At 50.7% G+C, this 15897-nt stretch overlaps 1 protein-coding gene across 3 annotated transcripts in view; it reads right to left on the minus strand.

Annotated features, from left to right (window-relative positions):
• KANSL1 (KAT8 regulatory NSL complex subunit 1) overlaps window positions 1-15205 on the minus strand; it is a 68922-nt gene extending 53717 nt beyond the window's left edge. For all 3 annotated transcript variants that reach the window (XM_059489060.1, XM_059489059.1, XM_059489058.1), the window contains exons 1-2: window positions 14842-15205; window positions 3808-5176 (exon numbers count right to left, since the gene is read on the minus strand). In XM_059489060.1, the coding sequence (XP_059345043.1) occupies window positions 3808-5093 (1286 nt within the window). In that variant the 5' untranslated portion in view covers window positions 5094-5176; window positions 14842-15205. The remainder of the gene's footprint in view (window positions 1-3807; window positions 5177-14841) is intronic.
• Between the last annotated feature and the right edge of the window lie 692 nt (window positions 15206-15897).

A 15897-nucleotide genomic window follows, 5' to 3' on the forward strand; every position in this document is an offset into this window, starting at 1 on the left:
AAAGATAAGTCCCAGTTAAATATTTGGTTTCATTGCCTTTTCAGAAAATTTTTCCATGGTACAGACTCAAGTTGAATTAAGTCACCTACCACTCACCAGCTCATGTCTACATCACTGCATAGCACAGGTCACCAACCAGCCAAAAATAATTGACAAATTCTGATTAAACTTGTCTGCAGGCAAATCCAACACAACCAAAGAAACCACCATTCTGAGAAGAGCAACTACTATAAAAGTGTACAAGCCACATGAAATATTTCCTATTTAAATGTATTAGCACAGGGACACAGAAACAACAGGACTTTGGTGACTTTCTAAACTATCACTCAGCCACATAAACCAGGTTTCAGCCAGCAGCCCTCCAGCACTGGGAAGAATTCCATGTCCTTCTCTGAACCATGTTTCACAAGCAGTTCCAGCATGCTGACAGCAACATAAAACCATGGAATGGTTTGGGTTGGAAGGGACCTTAAAGCCCATCCAGTGCCACCCCTGCCACGGCAGGGACACTTTCCACTGACCCAAACTGCTCCAAGCCCTGTCCAGCCCGGCCTTGGGCACTGCCAGGGATCCAGGGGCAGCCACAGCTGCTCTGGGCACCTGTGCCAGGGCCTGCCCACCCCCAAAGGGCACCTGGGCTCTTTCACAGTCGCACAGGTTTCTCAGGCGCTGCTGCCTCCAGTCACACCCAGCCAAGGAAGTTTGGATTCTCCCACCTGCCTTCCTCACTGCCTGGCAAAGGCAGAGCTGTTCTCCTGATCCTCCCTCTGCACTGCTCACACCCCAGGCAATCTCAGCTGTGAAGCAGACCTGTGCATTGCTACCCTGGCAGCAGGCACAACCCAGCACGGTGGTCCTTGATGCACACAAAGCAAAGCACTCGGCACAACCCAGCCCTGCCTGCACACACCTGCCTTCCCCATGGGCAGCCTGAGAACCAGGAGCACCTCCTTAAACCAAGCCCATGGCTGGCAGGGCTTCCCAAAGGTGTAACAAATCCCTCCCTGCTTTGTTTATGCATTACATGATGGCCTGGTTACGCACCTGAATGACAGCACCTTCCTGGGCAGCAGGTCTGGGAGTGCTTTAAAAGGACCTACCAAGCTCTGATACATCCCTAACACTACTGGAATGAAGAATTTCTCAGGGAGATGGTGCTCTGTGGCTGAGATCAGGCAGGTCAGAATAATACAAATGCTTCAAAGTCTGTCCTTGACCAGATACCGGGTCTGGAATGTCACCACACCAGAAAAACTCAAAGGTCAGCTCTTATCTAAGCATGATGTAAACGTGTCTTTGTCTCTTTTGGGTGCTCCTGCTTGAATCTCTGAGGTGGTCAGTGACATGGCCACTCATGGCCAGCAGGCTCTCAGCCATTGCTGGTGCCACAACTCTCACTAAAGGTCTAGAAGCAAATATACAACAGGTTTACAACAACTAAACAACTTTTTGGAGGGAAAGCAGGGGCATCCAGAAGCAACGCAGAACCAAGGGACGGTGACTGAGCAATGAAGAGTGTGCAGAATCACAGAACTGCTGGGGTTGGAAGGGACCTCTGGAGATCACCCAAATTAGGGTCTCCTAAAGCTGGTTACACATCCAGGTGGGTTTGGAATGTCTCCATTCCACACTGACATATTCCATCTCACTATCAAAATTAAAATAATCAGGGCTCATGTCTTCCTTCCTAAAGAAGTAAATTCATAAAGACAGAAACTCCAGCTCTCCTTGAGCAGCCTCTGCCCTCACACAGATGTCCAACATGGCTCTGCACCATCAGCTGGCCCAAGGCAGCTTCCCAGTGGAAAACTCGGCTCTTTCCTTCCTGCTCCTAGCACTGCTGGAGAAGAATGGTATTTACATGTGCTCAGAAGCTTGTACCAGCTCTGAAGGGTGACTTGAGGAGCTCCACTAACAAGCACCAACAGGCACTGAGGCTCAGCAGTGCCAGAGCTTGGCCAATGTCACAGCACCCATCCAACAGGACGGTCAGCGCAGGGATGGCTCATTCCTGAATGGCCACAGGCACCAACTTTACACGGGCTTTGCTGGGCCTGGCCCAGATGCCAGTGTGCACACACACCATTCTGAACCCAGAGACAACAGAGGGATCAGCCTTTTTATTAGCTTTCGAATCTTGGGCTTTTTAAGAGCACTCAGAACGTGAAGGCATGACTAACGCAAGGGGCGGAAAAGTCAGCGCAGAATTTCACGCACCGTGTCTCTGAATGCTGCACTTCCTCTTGGGATTAAGGAGTGGCAAGGAAATTTCACTTTGCTAGACAACACGTGAAGCCATGAAACCCACAATATGGGAAATTTAATATTATTTTGAACAGATTTTTAGTCAAATGTCTCCTCCAATAACTACTACAAGACTTAGAAATACAATTCTATTACTAATCCCAACAGTAAGTTTGTGGATGTTATAAAACAAGAATAAAGTTACTAAATTCTTGTTTCTAACAGCACAAGAACCCCTTTATGTCCACCCAAGAGATATCACATGATCAGCCAGCTACCAGCTTTGCACTGGGAGAAACCCAATCTCAAACCACATTTACAACTTCACATGCAGAAATTCATCCTGCGTCACCCTCCCAAAACATAATGTGACATTTAGCTGGAATTTGATATTCAAAAGCTGTAACATCTGGTTACCGGCACTCATCCACATGAGCATGTTCTCAGAGGATGCTGGAGTTACCAAGGGCCCACAGTTCACATCCACCCAGCTCAGTAAAATCCGTGTCACACAGCCCTCCACCAGTCACTAACACAGTCTGGACAAAAGGTATCCAAATCCATTCAGAGATTTCTCCAGAGAGATCTGAACAGCCCCAGGGCAGTGCAGGAATTCAGAAGTCCTGGTGACTATTTCCAGCCTGGATGTGAAAGCCATTGGCATTCCAGCCAGGACCTCTGTGCCCATGCTGGGACCTTTTTGTTGACCATAATGACACTTCACAGACTGAGGTTCAACACATCCATCAGGGTGGAAGAGACCATCTACTGATGCAAGCAAGATTTCACACAGACTAAACTCAGAACACAGCCTTTTAAAAGATTTTTGCAAAAATATGCAGTCCCAGGGAAAATTCTGGGTCTGGAACAAAAAAACCCCTTCTTCCCTGACCTGTCTCAGGACCTTTTGCCTGAAGAAGGATCTTCCTCCTCCACACGCACACTGACACCTAATACTTATGCAAACAGCATCCAGTTAACAACATAATTATGAAGCTGTTGTCATCATTTAATGCAACTCACAGACAAGAAGAAAATTCCCAGCAGTAATTTCCCAGATTCAAGAAGGGAACACACTCGTTTCACACTTCCGCTGGCACTTGAACCAAATCCTTTCTGAGTACTTTTTTCCAGACAGTCCATTTAACAATTAAAATAATTCCTCAATGGTAAATATGCTGTCAGCTACACAGATTCAGACTGGCCTTACTTTACACAACAGGCTTACAACAAATATTCCCATTGTAAAACAACAAGCATTTCCTTTCAGGAGACAGGACCAAAGCATCTTGGAGAGAAACATTCCAGGTTTGTATCTGCAGCTCACACTACTCCAGCCAGCCACTATTTCCACAACCTGCTGCTCCAAAAACACCAAAGATTATTTCCAGTAAGCATGAGGAAACTTATCTTCAGTGCTCTACGTGCTGCAAACCACACCACACCGGTTTTAACAATTCTTTGACGCAACACTGTCCAAAATTTAGGGTTCCTGCAAAAACTGTATATTTATCTGCCATCTTGCTCCCCACCAGCAAAAGGCAACAAGTGAGTGCTACTTACAGTGGTACGTGGGGTTGTTCTGGGTCTGCTTTGGTCAGTTCCTCCTCTTCAACGTCCGACTCTCCCCCCGAGCTGCTGTCAGTGACATCCGAGTCGAAGGCCTGCTCGCTGCATCTCAAGTTGGCCATGCCACTGGCCGTGAATCTCTCCAGTTCCTCTGATATTGAATCACTCTTCAGGAAGTTGCTCAGGCCTTCCGAAGTAACTGTCTCGCTCGCAGCTTTCCTCAAGGCTGCTTCTGCTTTTCTGGTCAGCATCAGCTGGCTCCGATGCCTCAGGGGGTCCAAGGCTGGAAGCTTGCTCAGCGTTTTCTCCAAGAAGCCGCCCAACTGCTGCTGGATGTGTCTCTCCACCTGCTTGGCCTGCACCACCTGCAAGCGCTTCTGCAGCCGCCGGGCTCGGCTCTCGATGTCCGCCTGCCGCCGCAGCAGGGCCCTCGTCCTCATCTCCGAGTCCAGAGCGCTGTGGTGAGCGGGCAGCACCGAGGGCTTCTGCTCCTCCAGCTTGCTGCTGCCGACACCGGGCACCCGCGCGTCCCCGCTGCCGCCCTCCAGCACCCACTGCTGCTCTGCGGAGTTCAGGGAGGGTTTATTCGCAGTGCTATTATTGCTAAAGGGAGTTGCGTGCTCTGCGTCAAGGCTTCTGTGTGGAAGAGTGCAATTGGTCAAGCCGGTCTTCAAGTCCCCCAATTCAGAACCTCCTGTATTATAGTCAACAGTCTGGAGGGCAGCAGAAGGAGAAGCACACTTCCCACCATTCAGAGAACTAGAGTTTTCATGGTCTGAATTGGTACTTTTGGCCAATTTCTTGGCCAAGCCATTCACAGGCGCTTGCGGGAGAGGTGGCTGGCTATTGGTACTCATTGTTTTTAGATTCTCCAAAGTGAATTCCAACACTGGTTGCCTCCCCAACAGATCACTTGTTTTCAAAAAGGACTGAGATAAGAGAGAGTGAGATTTAAGGACTGTCTGCTTGTTGAAGACTCCTTGCAGCTTCAGAGGCTCTTTTGAAGAGACAGATGTTACATCCGAGCAGAGATAAGAGGCCACTAGCGGCTGCAGCTTGCCCAGCTCTTCCTTGGTGGGGTTGTTTCGGAAATCTAGACTGGGATCCTCCGGAGCAATGGCTTTCCTTTTGGTGCCGTTGGCAGCCAGGAGGATGTTGTTGGCGTTGCCGTTGCTCTCGGCACTGCCAGGCGACAAGGTGGAGGACGGGGGAGCCAGCTTGAATCGGATGTGGTGAGCTTCGGCTGCTGCGTCAGTGAGAGCGGGCGCCATCGCAGCCATTCAGCACAGACACACGGGAAGTCCAGCCTCTCCCGCTGCCGAGGCCAGCTCCACTGCCTCCCACTGCCGCTCCCGAGGGCAGCCTGCACGGGGAAGGCAAAACACACGGTCAGGCGCCGCGCTTGGGGCAAATAAATCAAAAACCGCTTTGAAAACGGCAGCGAGATGCGGACGCGGCGCTCGCGCTTCGCCACGCTGAGCGCGGCCTCCTCCCCCCCGGAGCCCCAGCTGCTCAGGAGAGCAGCACCAGGGAGCAGAAACAGGAACGCACAGCCCTCCAGAACCCAGCATCTCCCACAGTTGGTGCCTGGCTGGAACTGCGACTCCCATCTTTCACAGAACCCTTCCAGGCCTCCATGAAAGCTCCAGCCGTGGATGCTCCTATTCCTCAATGCCAGCAGCTCACCAACTTCATCATTAAAATCCCTGAGCTACACCTAGGAAATAGCTTTCAGTGCTTCTACTGCCAGCTCAGGGGTCTTAAAAATGACAAATTTGACTATAACATGTAACACAGACAGGGCTGAGGGGAACAAATCTCCATATGCTTAAACTCCCAGTGGCTGAAGGAACCCCACTGCTTCCCTGAAACCGGGATTTCAAGAAAGTCTCTTCCCCCGTGTATACGAAACCTACTTTCCCAGAAGTACATTTCCGAATGAGCCAGGTGATTTCCAGTGTGAGCAATTCCCATTTCTCTTTCAAGAGCATGGATAAAAATTAACCCACACACACACAGAGGAGTTCTACACTGACTGTCAGAGTAAGTCTGGGTTTAACCCAACTAGAGCAAACAAGTAAAAAGAAATAACTAAAGAACTAAAAACTCTTCGTTTCTCTACACTGCAGCTTCTTCCCATCCATCTACAAGTCTCTGGTCATTCACCCACCTTCCTTACCACTAAAACTGTGTTTTTAAATGTCTTTTTAAATTGCATTCAAATAACCCACAGCACCAGCTGTGCTGCCAGTGAAACAGTTACTTGATTTTCCTTTTACTGCTGAAGTTATTTAGCATTTTCATAGGATATTTCATGTCAACTTAATAATAAAAAGTTGCCCTGATCTCTTGCCTGATATGCCAATCCTCTAATTTCACATAAATTTGCATAAGCTTGTTGTAGCTCTTCATTAACACACCCCAATGACCATATTAATGCACCACTTTACAGGAAAAGCAAGGACTAGCTGAAGTTTTAAAATATGTTTAACAAGGAAAATTTCATAGCCAGTTTTGTTTCTGGGCTCATCCAGTTGCTCCCAACATCATATTCAGGTGCTCCTCTGTAACAGGGACCAGAAAGACTGAAAATCAAAGTACTAGAAACTGAATTTTTGTGAAAAGTCAAAGATGAGTTAGAGAAACAAACCCATATTCCCATGGAGGGAAGGCTCAAAATTTGCTCTGTGTGGTTTCCAATGAGTACATACATTGGTCAACTGTCCAGCCCCTCACCAGGTCCAAAACACAAACCCTCCACAGTCCTGGAATCCCAAAATGATTTCCATCTGTTCATCCTCCAGCCTGGACTGGTCCTGAGGGCTGTCCCTACCCTGCTCACAGTCCCTCTAACTCACTCTCCATAAAATCCAGTTAGGTGACAGAGGAGAAAGAATACACTCCCAGAGAAATCCACTTTAAAAAAGCTGTTGCAGCAGAAATATCGAGATGCTGGAGGAGGGTTCAGGCTTCCCAAGTCCCCAGCTCACAGAACTTACTGTATTCTGTAATTGACTACACTTTATCCTTACTAAAAAAGGATCTGCATGTCTAAAAGTTTAGGCCACACTCACTGAAAACGGCTTTTAGTCACCATTTGGGTCCATAAATAAAAACTGAACATGCCTATTCAGGGAAGAATGAAAAAAAAAAGGAACTTGCAGGGAACTTTCCACTTGTAACTAAGACACCCTTGGGAGAGGAGGGAGGAACACTGTCAGAATAAAGACTTCCTCCCCTCCAGCCTCCTTCCAAGACCTTCACTAGAGACACACAGTGGGGATGACTGCCCCTAACAGGCTCCCAGCTCTGCAGAAACACCTGGGTTTCCCTTCCAGAGGGAACTCTGGCTCAGGGCTCTCCATCACAGCTCCCACCAGACATCCACAGTGGCTCTGGAAACACCCAAGTGCAAAAAGAGCAGAAACCCCTCCCCTTGGAGCTAAATGACTCTTCATGAACAGCCAGGAGTCTGCAGGAGATGCAGGCTGGAGTGAGTTAATTTGTAGGTCATCAGCTTAAATTAACAGAAGTGGGAAACGGAAGCAAAACTTTGACACTGCTTTTTCCTCCGGGTTTGCAAACCCACTTGGAAACAGCAAATCCTCCTGCTAAGCTCCTGCAAACCTCCTTGGCTCCACTTTTCCTTGAGTGGACAGCATTTGGAGTACTCTGGAAGCCTGGAAAGCCTCCCCTAAGAATAAGGCTTTGTTCTAGTAGCTTAAAGATGACCTCCAAAAAATTATTGGGCCTATTTTTTGTATTTTATTTAAGTCCTTATAAACTCTCTGTGCGCTGGACAGCACTGGCTCCTCTAACACTGAATTAGACCTCAACTTTTATGAGCAACCCTGGAAAAGACATTAAGGAACATTTGTAAGCATGTTCCCTCCCTCTGTTTTTAGTGTTGTTATTAAAGCTGTATTACACTTATCTGGAATTTCTTCTTAACAGGGAATTGGAAGGGAGAAGGGGTTAAGGCATCTCTGAGGAAGGAGAATAAACAAAAGGAAAGGTCACTGAATGGGAAGGTCATTCACAGTCTGAGGAACTTTCAGAGCATTCTGCTAAGTCTCACAATAATTCCAAGAATTATCCCCAATCTGTTGCCTGCTCCTGGGACCCAAACTGTGCTGGCAATTTCTACTGAAACTGCCGTCACCCATCAGCTTTAGCAGATCCGTGTGAGCACCCACAGTCTCTTTTCACTGTTTCCCTGCCAAGGGTCTTTAATTCCCAGCCCTCAAGGTGACACATGTGTGACCAAGAGGCTTCTGCTGTGGCACCAGCCCTGCTGTGAGAGAGCTGCCAGGGTGACTGGACACTGCTCCAGCTCCACCAGCACAGCTCAAGCCCAGCCCAGCCTCCAGCAGCCCTGGCACAGCCCTGTGCTGGACTTGGCCTGGCCAGGTCCAGGAGGAGCTGCCTCTGGAAGGCCAGCGTGGTGTTTACAGCCTGTCTTTAGCTAATCCCGAATGAACATTCTTCATTTTCCCTTCACAAGTAGAGCACTGCCAGAGCACTCAGCAGTAATTAACAGAGCCAAGATGAAAGGCTGCAGCAAGCAGGTAAAACCAGGGTAACCGTAACTCCCCAGGAGTGCAGGGAGGCAGCAGAGCCACCAGGGCTCCTCGGGGGACTCCTGACCCATCACTGGAACCCTGAGCAGAGGAGGAGTGGGACACAAGGCAGTGATGGGAGGAACACACCCAGTCACACTACACTTGGAGCAGGACCAGGTCATGACACCCCTGAAAACAATCCCCTGGCCTGCTGACTTATTCAACACCCTGTGCTTCTAAAACTCAGTTCTACAATCAGACATTGGAAGGAGAACTGGGTTTCCAAGCACATGATTTTGTGTGGCACCCCAGAAAACAAGCCCAAAACAAACACAGGAAGTTTTGGCTCTCTGAATTCTTTGTGGAAGAAACCAGGCACTGTGCTTCCAGTGAGGGCCATGAGAAACATGGGGAGCTCTGAGGCACCAGTTTGCCTCTGGAAGGGCTGTGTGTGCTCTTTTCCCAGACATCAATCCCACCGTGGCACCCACCTGGCTCCCCCACCTGTGCCCTCCATCCCTCCCTGCACTGCCGGGCCTCACACGCCCACCTCACACATTTACGTTCCTGGATTGTGGTTTAACTCCCTGACATGACCCCAAACTCTGCACTACTGCACCCTGAAAGCCCTTCAGCCCAAGCTGTCCCCAACACCCATTTCCTGAGCACACAAAGGTGCTGCTAGAAGCAACAAAAGCAGAGTTACCCCGAAGGAAGTGAGCATTATACCAATTCCCACTTCCCCTCTCCTCCCCCACTACAAATCAGCAGCGCGGCCAACTCTTGAGTCCGTGTGGTTACAAATATGTTTCAGTCAAAAAACCAAAACAAAGCACACGAAAACCCCCAAACTTGGTAAAATAAAGTCCCTCTACACTTCATTTTGCAAGTAAAACACATCATCTGTGCTAACCTCAGCAGATAACAACACACAGCAACTCCCTGAGCCCTACAAATATTTTCCACATCCACAATGTCCATCCACCAAAGTTACAACTGTACATAACAGATTCTCTACGTGCCTTTTGTTATCACCTCTCAACATTTTGTAGTTGTAAGACAGGTGTTGACCAATTTAGAAAGGGATTTACATGAGAAGCAACTCTCAAAGCTTTAATTAAGGAAACGTGAGGACGATCACCTTATTGATAAGCCAGTTATCACGTGCAGACTGTGTGCTTGCAGTGACCCACATTTGGGAAACAGGCTCTTTTCTTTTAAATATTAATTCTAAAATGGTCAAGAACATACACAAGAACCACAGATTTTTACAACATACACATGAGTACATTCCACAGCTATTAACACTACAGACTTGCCCCTAATCTCCCAGGGAAAAATAAGAATTTTAGTAGTAAGAACATACCAGAAATACTACTGAGCTCCACTTCTGTTTGTTTCCAAAGAGAAGCTCTCAAGATTAAACTAAAAGCTGCTGTTTCTATTTCCTTGTCCACATGAGTGGCAGGGTCTGGTCAACTCTGAGATCTCTTCTGCAAGAATAATTCTCTCTTACGCCTGTGAACTCTCACTGGATATAAATAAACCAAACCAATTGCATCATCTGAGGTAAAGGAGGTTTCATCAATATGATGTCAGAAAGAAAAACTGAAGCCACAAAGCAAGATTAACTGTCATCACTGCCAAAAAAATCTGGAAAAGTGAATAATTAAAAGCAAGAATGCCTTCACCTGGAAAACTAAGTGGCTGGAGATAAAAATACCCATTGCTGTTAAGCTACTCTTCAGAACAAAGTTGCAGTTTAGTCAAATCAAAAGAAATATGTTTCAAAAATAATAATGGGACATCTGCAGAAAGCAGCAGCCTGTCAGAGACAAAAAATAAAAAATAAAATAAAATTTTAGAAAGCTTTAATTGTGAAATCTGGGTCTCCCCCATCCAGTATCAGAAAGATTTTGTTTTTCTTTCGCATAATCTGGGCAAATTGCCCAGGAAATATGAAAAACTGAACTCAGGACTCAGGGAGCAAGTTAAACAAAAAACAGAATTGCCTTTTAATTTTAAAGATACATTTTCATTCACTTGGTACAGCCATACCCACCTTTGCTCAAATGCATATATAACTGTTTCCAACACCCTCAACACCCCACTGCCCCATAAAGCGGCACCACCTTAATACTTCATATTTTATATTTAGTATTTTAGAACAAGGCATTGGCTGTCACTACAAGAAGTATTTTGGAGTGCCTCGGGATAAGTGGCCATACCCTTAACAACCCCCTGCTCCACAAAGTAGCACCATCTTAATACTTCATATTTTATACTTAGTATTTTAGAACCATGCTTTCACTACAAGAAGTCCTTGGGATAGCTGGCCGTGTCCTCAAGAGGAAATAAAATAAAATAGCCCAAAGGGGAGCAGAGCTAAATTTCCCAGAGCAGCAGACCCCTGCCCACGCTGGCAGCCAAATTTACAGATTTTACTCTGACTGGAGTTCAGCATCCTCAGGACAGAGAGCTCAGCTGACTGATCTCAGAGGAGAGCACAGCCCAGCACGGCTGACACCAGCTCCAAGCAGTTTAATCAAAGGTGATGCTCACTCACACATCACAGGCTCTTTTCCACGGCCCTAATTACAGCCTGAGCTGGGCTTGCTCTTCCTCATTTAGTGCAGAGCAACCTGGCAGTAACCTTCCCATCACATCCTGTCGCTGCAGACCCTGACAGGAAGTTGTAAAGATTTCACAGAGATGCTTCCTAACGTTTGAGAGCTGAAAATTAGAAATCTTTAAGGTCCACCTTCTGCTAAGGCCTCTGAGGCCTGAAGCAGCTCCCAGTACAGAAATATGTATTTCAATTAAACTTTCCTTTCCACCAAATGTGAAAAAAACAAGTTTGCAGCAAGATATTAACTCAGGCACAGATGAGGATGAGGCCTGCTCAGGCTGACAGCTACCCCCATTTCCCCTCTTAAGATTTGATTTTGTTACCTTTCTCCCTCATCTTATCAGATAAACAGCACAGTTTCATCACTAAATTCAGATACTGCACTGTCAGAACTCCAGAATTAAGTCTTCCCAACTATTAACATCTCCCATTTCTCCATTTGTCTCACTCTCCAAACTCTGGCAGTCACCTGCTGGCTGCACCTCGTGGCAGAAGAAATCCAGACTGGTTTTCTAACTTTCTTTAAAAACCTGAACGAGACCTTACCCAACCTCTCCTCTTCCAAAAACACAGCTCTGAACTCAGGCTGATGAGGACATGTGCAGGGTTTAATGGAATTATGTTTACTCAAGTTCTGCATCACCCAGACTCTTGCTGATTTGGGTATGACAACTCCTGGCCCAGCTGAGAAAGAACAGAAAGCTTTTATTCCAATTTAAACGATTTGTCACAGAAAACTGCATCCTCCAACAAGCAGCCAAACTCCTGTTTACGGGGAAGGATTTTCAAACCAAGTCTTTGCTGCTTTTCATTCCAGATAGACATTGTATTCCTGGAAGTCATGAGCAGGGACATGGTATTTATAAAATGCAGCAACGGAAACGCTGCTTCTCAGATCACCTGCCACTGCAACTGCCCAGTGCTCAGAGCTCTTGTTAAAGGAAGGATAAACACTGGAAAGAGAGGCAGGCATGCAGAACTTACTCATTATTTGGTCTCATCACCGTGTGATCCACCTGAGACCCTTCCAGGAATTAAATTCCCATTTAGGCCTAAGTTGACCCACCTGTTTCTCTCACAGTCCAGCTTAAAAACAAACAGAAAAATGCAAAATCAGGTGCTGTTTGGGTTCAGGCTGAGATACCACTGACCTACTCTCAAAAAATGGTGCTAGAAAAAGGCAATTTTCCATAAGAGGAAAATTGTATGGAAGGGGCTGAGGGGAAAGCTCAGAAATAAAAATATGTGCTGCTTGCCCTTTCTCCACTCCCCAAGCTTTACCCTTCCCCTTGCGCTGGGCCTAAGAATCCCCAGGCCTTATCTTTACCTTGCTGTCCATTGAGTCTCATCCTCCCTGGAAAAGCCTTTTGAGGTTCCTGAGGACAGGCAGCAAGTGGAGCCTGAGCAGGGAAGGGTGGAGTGCTGGAACTCCAGAGACAGGCTTTGTTCTGGGCGTTCATTAGATAATGGCAGCGGCCTTCACCAAAACACGAGTTATAAACAGGGCAAAAGGAAGTGACTTTGGTCACAGAACCGCTCAGTTTTCACCCCTGCCTCGCATGATGTCACACTCTCACCAGCTCTCCGGTTACCGGATGATCTCCAACAGCAAATGGGACTGAAATACAGCTTTCAAAAAAAATAACAGGCAAAAGAGGGGAAAAAAGGCGCAAGAGAAACCCACAGCCACATCTGCCTGGTCATCTGCTGCTTTATCACCTCTGACGAGGGAACACAAGTCATTCCTCATTGCTAAATCATTACAAATCAGCTATAACAGTACCACAACCAAGTTCCACAATTAACTGCTCCTGCAGCATATCAATCCATTAAGCCCCACACAGCTGTGCTACCTTGGCAGTGCGGCTATACAGGGGAAAAAAAAAAAAAAAAAAAAAAAAAAAAAAAAAAAAAAAAACCAAAAAAAAAACCAAAACACCGTCCCCATCCCCACTGCCGCGCCAAAGCCGGGCCGCCCGTCCCTGGTGCGCGGGGGCGGGCGGGGAACCGGGCCGGGAACCGGGCCGGGAGCCGAGCGGGGACCGAGGGGGAACCGGGCCAGAAACCGAGCGGGGACCGAGGGGGAACCGGGCCAGGAAACGGGCCGGGAGCCGAGGGGGAACCGGGCCAGAAACCGAGCCGGAACCGAGCAGGGAACCGGGCCGGGAACCAAGGGGGAACCGGGATCGGTACCGGCCCGGGGCTCCCCCGGCCCCGCTCTGCTCCACCGCCCCCTCGGCCGATTTAAAACGCTGCTGACTTCTCAATTAAAGAAAAAAAATAAAAATATATATAATCAGCTTGAGGAGCGTCGCTGTTCCCGTGCCAGAATGAAAATCCATGAGGATACGCTAAAGCAGGGAAGAGCATCAGAGGTTCCTCCATGAAAACAAAGGCTATAAAAAGGACAAATATGGTTTTAAAGAGAAAACGCCTGCACGCAGGCAGATGCCCGGGCTGGCAGGGGTTCGGGGCACACACACAGCCACGCTCAGAGCCCGGGCAGCCCCGGTGTTTTATCATCCCCCCGCAGCAGCGGCACCGACCCACGGCGAGTCCCGCCCGGCCCGGGACCGGCTGCTGCCTCCTCACCTTATTTTCAGAGCCACAAAGCACCCCGAACACAACACACGACATGATGTAACCAGCGACACGGCCGTGGCCCAAAGCAGTTCAAAATATAATGGTCAGTCAAAACAAATAAAAAACCTGCAGTTCCTCCCATATCCTGACCGGTTTCATGGAAAACTACAGTTTGTCATTCAAGTGCATTTTACATAACAGGGAATATAATCTATGGAGTGCCTGCCTTCTGCTCCACCTGGACACAAATTCAAGCAGAGGAGAGATGACACCTCGGTTTGGAAGGTGGGTCTGATTTTTGGGGGAAAAATAAGTTTAGTTCCCAATATATTTAGCTGCTTTATTTTTTCCTCCTACATAACCCCCATTTATACCCCAAATGATGGAAATTTCTCCGTAACCAAGCACTGGAAGATGCTAATCCCGTGATGGAAGTAAACACACGTATGGATCACGGAAAGCATTTCAGGATAGCCGGACTCCTCCAGCTTGTTTAGGGGGGAAATAATCCTGGATCGGCAGGGCCGGTTCCAAATAAATAAAATACAAAATATGCGGCTAGAAAGTAAATACAGGGAGACGGTTTTGGAGCTCGAAGCCACCTGGAAAATGACGCTATTGTGCACCCCGGGAGAAGGGAGAGCGCCCGGTGACACGGCTCCCGCCGGTGACAGCCCACCGGGATTACCGGCACCGCTCCGCTCCTATTTTCCAGGCGGATTTGGGGCCGCGGGACCTGCTCCCTCCACGCGTTTTGCAAGCTTTGAGGTTATGCAATTTAATTTTTTTTTTCTGTTTACTTTTAAAACTTCGCGTGTGCCCCCCCACCCCAGCCCCCCTTTTCCCACCAGGTTAGGGAACGCTGCCCCCCCTTCCCTCCCTCCCGTCCGTCCCTTCCCCTCCCCGGGGGCAGCGGCCACGTGAGAGGCCCCGGCCCGACCCTGCGGGACCCCCGGCGCCGGGATTTCAATGTCGAGCGGCGCCGCCGCCCCCCGCCCGCGGCGCCCCCCCCGCCCCGGGGAGACGCAGCACCGGGGGCGGCGGGCGGGGAGGGGGGGGTGCGGGGCGGCTCTCCTGCCACGACCCCCGCACTTTCCGCCGCACCGGGGAGGGGAAGGGCAGCGCGGGGGGGGGCTCGCAGAAGTTGGGGCGCGGCGGCGGCGGGGCCCGGCGGGGCGCGGCGGCTCTAACAAAGGGGCGGCGGGGGAGGCGCGGCGGGCGCGGGGCGGCGGGCGCGGGGCGAGCGGCACCTACCACGTGACGAGCGGCGAGCGCGGTCCGGGCGGGCTCGGCCGCGGCGAAACGGGCGCAGTTCGCAAACAAACCAAGCGGGCCCCCCCGGGACGAGGGGCGGCAGCCGCGGCGCCGCCACCCCCGGCGCCCCCCCCGCCCGCCCCGGCGGAACGGGGGATGGGCTCGCCCGTCTCCCTCGGCGGCTGCAGTGCTGGGGGTGGGGGGGGAGGGGGGGAGCGGGGCCCCCCCGCCCCCGGGTCGGAGCGCTGGGGCGGAGCGGGCGCTGCGGCGCTTCTCGTCGGCGCGCCCGGTCCCCCCCTGCTCCGGGCGAGCGCGGCGGCGGCGCGGCTCGAAAATGGCGGCCGGGCTCCTTCCCTGCCCTCCCCCTCCCGTCAGCCGGAGAATGCACCGGGGGGAAGGAGGAGGAGGACGGCGAGGAGGCGGGGGGGCGGGGGGCGCCGCCGCAGCGCCCCCGGCGGCCGCGCCGCGCAGCGCAACCCGCGCCCGCCCGCAGCCGGGGGGCCCCGCCGAGCGCCCGCCGCGGCCGCGCGGAGGAGCTGCAGTGCGGGAGGGGAGGGGAAGGGGAGGGAGGGGAGGGGAAGGGGAGGGAGGAGAGGGGAAGGGGAGGGAGGGGCGGGCACCGGCACCGCCGCCGCCGCCGGGGAGGGAGGGCGGGGAAGTGGAGGGAGGGGCGGACCCGCCGCCTTTTGTCCGCCCGCCGCGGCCCCGCCGCTGCCGGACACCGCCAGGGGGAGCCCGCGGCGGCGCGCGGGGCACGGCGGGAGTTGGAGTCCGCCCGCGGCCGGGGACACACAGGACACGCAACGCCGCTGGTTTAACGCTGCTTTAACCGTTTCTTGCCCAAAATCCAGGGTTCTGCCGCTCTGCCATTGCGAGCGAACTCCCGGGAAAAATCAAACAAACAGCCTTCGCCGGTTAAGCGTTTTCCCGCAAAACTGCACGTCACGCTCTCCCGCGCCCAGTGCAGCCCCGGGAGCTCGCTGCCGGCCCGGCCCGCACTGCTCCTGCCACGGTCCCCGGCGGTATTGCCGGGAAACCTGCCCAAAGAAAATCTGC

The sequence above is a fragment of the Ammospiza nelsoni genome, chromosome 26 (assembly GCF_027579445.1).
Source record: "Ammospiza nelsoni isolate bAmmNel1 chromosome 26, bAmmNel1.pri, whole genome shotgun sequence".
Lineage (NCBI taxonomy): Eukaryota > Metazoa > Chordata > Aves > Passeriformes > Passerellidae > Ammospiza > Ammospiza nelsoni.